The 8,108-nt window shown below is 26.9% G+C and overlaps 2 protein-coding genes across 2 annotated transcripts in view; both read right to left on the reverse strand.

The window, feature by feature from the left end:
• Positions 1-1,311, reverse strand: part of LOC105624739 — a 4,198-nt gene extending 2,887 nt beyond the window's left edge. The window contains exons 1-3 of the mRNA XM_012206093.1: positions 985-1,311; positions 384-614; positions 117-230 (exon numbers count right to left, since the gene is read on the reverse strand). Of these exons, the coding sequence (XP_012061483.1) occupies positions 117-230; positions 384-614; positions 985-1,311 (672 nt within the window). The remainder of the gene's footprint in view (positions 1-116; positions 231-383; positions 615-984) is intronic.
• Positions 1,312-3,798: 2,487 nt separating this feature from the next.
• Positions 3,799-8,108, reverse strand: part of LOC105624740 (odorant receptor 22c-like) — a 5,531-nt gene continuing 1,221 nt past the window's right edge. The window contains exons 4-5 of the mRNA XM_012206094.1: positions 7,168-7,323; positions 3,799-3,849 (exon numbers count right to left, since the gene is read on the reverse strand). Coding sequence (XP_012061484.1) covers positions 3,799-3,849; positions 7,168-7,323 — 207 coding nt within the window. The remainder of the gene's footprint in view (positions 3,850-7,167; positions 7,324-8,108) is intronic.

Consider the following 8,108-nt stretch of genomic DNA (forward strand, 5'->3'; position numbering starts at 1 on the left):
ATTCTATATATATATATATATATATATGTGTGTATGCGTATGTGTGTATATATATATAAACAATTATGTAATAATATTATAATATCGTAATTAATATAATCGTTCTGATGTCTAACCTTAGCGCTCAAATATTCCCCAGCAAAGCAAAATATGAATGCTTCCATATTCATGACGAAATAAAATAAGAGGACTCTAATTATATTTTTCAAAACATCGGATCGACCGATTGACTGGAATATTAAGGAATATTATAAGAACAATGGAAAGATAAAATGCTGAATAATTAAAAGCACAAAATAATTCTCCTTTATTCTACAAATTCAGCAGTTCCTATAATGCATATTGCTCTTCATTGTAGATTTAAACAAAATTATAATACTTACTGCGACAATTGTAGAACCTAAGCAGCAGATAATCAGAATATCCGATACGAAGAGCACCATCGCGATATATGAATACAGATGCTCGATATGCTCCGAGAAGATAATGATTTTCTGATGTTTTTTTATTATTTCTTTTACCATGAAATGACTCGAGCTGTCCTTGTCTTTCTTCGGAACAATTTTCATCAAACTCTTACGCAGAATATCGATTTGACCGCCTATATGCAATATCTAAAATATATACATTTTTTTATGAACTGTGCTAATGGATGTTGTGAAAAAATATTTTAATGCATAAATTTAATTAATGCCGTACAAAATATTTTAAAATTCAAGAAGCCGCATATGACAGAATGGTCTATATATTAGGTGTAGTAAAAAAAAATCCATTATTTTTGCTTGAAATTAAATGGAAAAATAATGGATTTCTTTTTACTATACCTAATATTACTTTTTATATATAGACAATAACCAAACATTTCAATAAATTGATATTAATTGATTATTAATATATTAAGATTATTAAAATATCGAGAAATTAATATTATGAATAATAAAAATAATACATAGAAACAATATCTACTTATATAATAGAACTTACCAGATTTATGAGTAAAGCATTAAATACACCCATAATGTTGGAACACAGCAATAAATGAAAAAATTGGATAATTATGACAGATTCATATACGAATCTTTGATTAATGTCAAATGGCAGATCCATCTCTACAATGAGCAATCGTGTGGAAATGTTGGAAACATTGCCGCTATCCATGTGTTTTACAAAGATCTTGGTGCTAGTAAGAATTGCAGCTATCGAATAAAGAATCACCGTCATGTTAACGAAGCGCTCCGACAGTTTAGCATTGTATGTTGCGAATATACTGAATTTTGTGCTGGAACACTTTTCCCAATCAATCGCCATCATTGTTAATATCTTACTGAATGTTCTACAAAAATTTTGTTGGTTATAATCATGATAACAATTACAATGAAATATTATGCAAATCATCAATGAAAAATTTATTGTTATGCAATAACTTTCGAGATGTGTGTCCATTTATCTTTTATTTTTGCATATAATAATTTATTTAATACAGCAATTGTTTTTAATTTTGTTAATGTTTGCAATTGCCGAATAACTCACTTTACCATCTAAAGTGGCAATTGTTGAAATAAAACGTAATGCTAAATTTATTTAATTAATTTAATTTTGATAAATTAAATAATGTTTAAAAGAAATTTTTCACTGATAATACTTATACTATGTGTCTCACCACTGCGTATCTCACCGCTGTTTACACCAAAAAAGGATGAGTACAATAAAAAATCTCGTCATCGCCACTGCTAAACTTAAAATTATTATTATCTCGAAAAGTTCCATCAAATGAAAATATTTTACAATGTATCGATATTGACCAATTTGCTCGAATACGATCGAAATAATCCAGAATAGTCTACGTAACAAAATGAACGATGTGTTTGGCCAAATGCCAAAGATACGAAACAAAATTTCGGTTGCTGCAGGGCTAACAGTATTCTTTGCTTTCATATTTCTATTGTTATTGCTTTCTTATTATTTTGCACTGTTAATATGTATCAAATCCGAAAAAGAATTTTAAAAAGACACAGTATTACAGAGAACACTTCATCGATCGTATGTTTATGATGCAGTGTCTTTGTACATACTAAGAGCTTGAAAGAGAACGAGAGTGCATTCTCTTATGAACTATTTATTAAATATTTTGATCGTAATGTGTACAGATTGCATTATATGTTATTGTCGATAAAAAAAAATAAATTTCTGGATGACCGACGATTTTCCTTTCGAATTCTTGGATGAAACGGCAGTGTAGCTCATAATACATTATTTTCTTTAAAAATTCAAGCAACTACAGATAGCAACACGCGGAGTGTTCACAGGATGTTAAACTATGCTCAGTGACCGTAAGAAAAGTTTTGTATATCCGTGAATAAGAGAGAGTTTTTCGAGAAAGAGGATGGAGAAAGCGAAAGCTTTTCTTTTCTGAGAATTTATTTCCTCTATATTGAAAGATATTCTTCCTCGCGCATTATGTAAGTGCAGCTAGTGTGTACGCATTTACAATTCATTCTTCTGAAATATGTAAATCGCATAATTTTGGAAGAAGTTCTGGTGCACGTCAGATACAAGTTGCGTGCAATGATCGTGAATAAGTAAATCAGAAGCAGGAGATGGAGAACAAAATGCTGAGTGAAATTTTCTATTTCAGTAATAACGGCGTTCTTGACAAAGCATAGTACTTATAAGCTATAAACAGTATCATAAAATGCAAAAAGCTTATGTCAATCTTTGATAAATTGTTTTGATTGTTTTGATATTATAACATTGTGTCAGCGTTACAAAAATGTAAGCAAATATCTGTTTATACAAAGGTGAACTAGTTATATGATAATTATTATTATCATTATTTTGAGCGTAAAAGAAAAATTGATTTAATTATAATTAAAATAAATGAAATATTATTTATAATATCATAATAAATAGTAATTGCTTTAATACTATTTATTATTAATTTTTTTCTTACGTATGTAAGAAAAATGTATTATAATTTTATACTATTAAAGGAAAGTAGAACACATAAATGTAACTATTGTAGTATATTTGTAGTATATTCGAATTGAGATAACTTTTCATTTCTCCAATGCATCCTTATATAGTGTGGTACATAAGTCATGATCACAGAATGTACATACTTTTCATAATAAACATTGCATATTTTTAATGACTTTGTTGCATTGAAGAATGGAGAGATTTGCAAATTTTTAAGAAAACAAGGTTAGATAAAACTAATAATTATTCTTTTATTTATAGAAATCTTTATTTATTCAGTTATAATTGTAGATCTACGATTACAAAGTTGTATAAAGAAACAGAAAGTTAAGGTATTTTTAACCTCATTTATCCCTTTTCTTTTCTTCTTTCTTTGTTTCATGATAGGATAAGATGAGAACAACAAATTGTGAGATTTAAATGCAAAACGTCGTACGTACTGCAAGTATACAATATTAAAATAAAATACCACTCGAAAATAAAAAAAAAAATTATCGGAAATCATAAAGAACAATGTTATGTATGAGAAAGAGAAAAGCAGTACAGGATTGTATATTGTTCAATTTCATTTAATAAACATTGCGTATCTTGAATTATCGATCTATACTTGACAGTCTGAATTTATATATTCTTAATTCTTCTATTAATACATAACATAAACATATACGCGTGCAAGTGTAACAAATAAAAGAAAATGGTAAGTAATACTTCAACGGATTTTGTTAATATTAATCTATGTGCAAATTTTCTAATAATTAAACAATACCTATTAACAATAACTGCTAACGCTAGTTAGAAATTGAATGTAAATATAATATAGCTTCAATACATCGCAAGTAGGACGGATATATAGGACCCTGAAGTTTTTATAATCTGTAATAACATTATTCGATTATTATAAAATATCAATGTACGTAAAAATTAAATATTTAAATTAAATATTAATGTAAAAATTGATTTGTTTAGCATTTGACTTATTCTAATATTATTTTAATAATTTAAAACAATGTAAATATTATAATAAATGTTATAATAAATATTATTTCTTATTAATAAATAACGAGTATAAAAAAATATAGGACAAAAATAGAGCAAAAGGCAAAATGTAATATGCAAACATTTTAATAATTGAAACGCGGATATGTCTATATGTTTTTGTAAAACGGCGCGGACACAAACGGAGATGTTATTATGTTAAATACTAATCCCGACTGCTAAATATGTACGCTATTTCCATTTTCGTATTAAAAATAAAATTATTTTGAATGTTGCTTTTGGTCTACGTAAATAAAATAATAAGAATCAGATATTTTTTAAAAATAAGTCATAAATATAAGTCATAAGTTCTTAACTTTAATTTTCGCATTACTATTTTATTTACAGTTTCTTGATTATAAAAAATATTTTATTCGAAATATTTTATATAATAAATTAGACCAATTATTAAAGTGAACAATTAAATTTCAACGCTTAAATAAAATTTGATTCTATTGACGTTTTTTATGTGATTTTATGTGACACTTTAATGTGATTAAAGTTATATTTTATGTTTAAATTTTATTATAAAAAATTAAATTTTATTTTAATTGTTGTTAATTAAAATGTTTAGAGAACTGGCTATTATAAATCATTATGAATAAGTATATGTTGATTAATACACATAATACACATAATACAGATCTGATAAACACATAATTCTCTAATTTCTTTATAATGTACCATAAATTTGTTAGACAATTAACTTTACAGTTAAAATTTTAACTGGAAATGTACACACAAAAAAATGAATTCTTTAAGAAATGCATAAATGCTTTAAAATTAAGAATTAACAATTTCCGATTAACAATAAATTATATAACGTAAAGTAAAATAAATTTTATTCTTAGCCCAAAATAAATTTTATTTCAATAAAAGAATAAAATTGCACTTGTTCAATATTAAATATGCTTATATTATATTGCATTATTTTTTCTTTTATTATATCTTTTGTCAACTTATTTCAAAGTATGCTTTTAGGAACATCAAGACAGAAACCATTGCTGCAGTGACGATAACTTTGTAAATGAAGTACCACATTTATAGAGCATGCCAATGTGCACAAGCTCCCAAGGAAAAACTGAATTATACTCTCAAACTTGAATTATACTCTCTATTAATGTAACTCAAAGGTAAGTGAAATGCTGAGATTCTATCAATCTCCGTTAGCCATATTGCAAGGATGCAAACAGACGGTCAACCTCGTCACAATGGTAGAGAACATTGGCTGCATATACAGGCGAATCCGCCATGACGGATTCATTGCTCATCTCACCCATTTAACTTTGGGTAGCAGATCCGCGAATCCGCCGCGGAAAATGCCCGCGTGTATAGACGCCTCTTCGTTATGTCTCAATGATAAAGCCGGCTGTTCGCGCATCCCCATTTGCAATATAACTGACAGAAACATTAGGACGAGCTGAATATTTCATCCGCCCTTAAAGATTGAACCACATTTAGTGGAATATTTCACGAATAATGCAATAATTCACTTACAAAATCACTATCAATTCACTATATCCCACTTTTGACATCTTGATATACTAAAGGGCTCTTGTATACACTGTTGCCGACGAATTTTCAAATTTATAATTCTTAATCCAAGAATAAATAGTTTGTAAATAATGCGATTGAGTTTGTTAGAACCATATAATGATTTTAGAAAGAATAATTTTAAGAATAAAACATACTTTGTATAAATCTATTAATTTTGTGTACAATGAACATTTATAATTGAAGAGGATTTTATACTTAAATGAAAGTAAATAGCATTCAAGAATAAAAATATATGTGAATCAGGAATTCATATTTCTGTACATAAGACAAAAAAATATGATTTAATTAATTGAAACTATATAATATGTACTATATGTAGCTTATTTCAATTGATTAAATCATATTTTTTTGTGTTAAGTACTCATTTAATTTTATAATAAAGAGCTTTTTTATTGCCAAGTTTGATTTGGAGGATGCCAAAACCACAAAGCGATACTTTAGGATTTGTAAAAAATTTTCCTAGCCATAAAAACATTTTATAATTCAATTAAATACAATTTTTAAAGATCCTGTAAAATATTCCAACTGATCTTGTTCTGGGTAAACAGACCTACAATTTGAGAGGAGCAATCTATTTAAACACTTGGAACCTTATTAAAATCAACCTTGAATTCGAAATTTGGTAATCTTTTCATTGGTAATCTTTTAATTGGGCTGTATTTCTTAAAGCATATATTGAAGAGTTAAATGAATTATTGCATCGTGTTCAACAATCAAAAAAATATACAATATCCTTTTAAAATCTGGTTTAAGCCATTTTTGTATCAAATTAAACATGTATTAAGGAAAATCGAAACTTTGATTAAAAAATCATTCACTAAGCGATCTCCAAATTGTTAATAATATTTGATAAAAATTTAAGGGTGTTCTTTTGGCATAAAATGGAAGCTTTTGAGCTAAGTGCTCGATTAAAAAAAAAAATTTTTTTTGGCAGTCTAATGTACATGCATCTATATCATAATTAATAATTATTTAACCTGGGCGTCGAATTTTTTCCAAACACAAACGCAATTAAACTACTGGAATAATATCACAAATTAAATTGACAAGCAAGTTTTGATGTTCAATCTCATCATATTAGGAGGTATTATATTAGGAGGATATTAATGTGCTGAAAAACTTTACAAAAATTCATTGCGAAAAATATTATCTTGGCCGAAATTTGAACCCGAATCTCTTGTTTTCCATACGAGCGTCCTAAGCCATTAGACTATCGAGGTCTTACGTTTAATTGCGTTTGTAAGTCCAGAAAAAATTCCACTCGCAGTTTGAATATCTAATATAATACAAAATATAATACATATATATGTACATATATAATATATAATAATATATAATAATATATAATAAATAATTCACTTTGAATTATTTAGGCATTGAAAGATCTAGCTTTGACCGTTATAAGATTGAATATGCTTACTTATTATTAGTATTTAATTTCATTATAGTCTTAATAAAATCATTTATTATTGTAATTGATAATATTATTTTATTTTATTTTATTTTAAAAAGAGTAAGCTCACTTTATATTTATAGATAATTATGGACAAAATAATTATTTATGCAAAATCTATACGTATAAATATGAAATAGACTTACACTAGTAAATCGTTCCAAAGACAAATTCATTATCTTTCCAACTGTAATTGTTAACTGATTTTGCGATCTCATTATCAAAAATAACATAGTTCGATTAGTTCTAGAATCTAATTCGTACCAGAGGGAAGCATAGGCAGCATCTCCGATGCTTTTACTCTATTAAATAATTATTCTTGTAACATTTATATATGACAGATTAATAATTAGTAAATATTTTGAAAAACATGTACGATGCGAAAATATATTTCAGATGAAAATGAAACGTTTTCGTGAGAGGTATTTATTTTAGTAACGTTTGTGTTTTTTCATAAAAGCATTAAAAAGATATGAAAATTACTCTACTTTTCTAAATAGAATTATATAATTTTTTAATAATACAATCTCTCTAATTATTCTGTATGTAAAAATATTAAAATGTAAATATCAAAAAAACTATTAGTTTATAAGATATTTTATATCATATTCTGGCATTACATGACATAAAATATTAAATGTTTCATATACTACTTTTTAATAACCGTAAATTAATACTTTCATGAACAAAATAATTAAAAAATATTTTGTAGAGAAATCATTTTAAAAGTGGAGGATCTTCATATTTTTTTTATTTACCCATCTATAAAAAACAACGTGAATCAATCGTTCGTTCTCTCGAAATAGTTTTATTTTCATTTGAAACATTTTTTACATACGCATTTTTCAAGATATGTTTAAGATATTTAAAAATGGGTTTCTGTGTGTGTGTGTGTGTGTGTGTGTGTGTGTGTGTGTGTGTGTGTGTGTGTGTGTGTGTGTGTGTGTGTGTGTGTGTGTGTGTGTGTGTGTGTGTGTGTGTGTGTGTGTGTGTGTGTGTGTGTGTGTGTGTGTGTGTGTGTGTGTGTGTGTGTGTGTGTGTGTGTGTGTGTGTGTGTGTGTGTGTGTGTGTGTGTGTGTGTGTGTGT

The sequence above is a fragment of the Atta cephalotes genome (assembly GCF_000143395.1).
Source record: "Atta cephalotes unplaced genomic scaffold scaffold00087, whole genome shotgun sequence".
In the NCBI taxonomy this organism is placed as follows: Eukaryota; Metazoa; Arthropoda; class Insecta; order Hymenoptera; family Formicidae; genus Atta; species Atta cephalotes.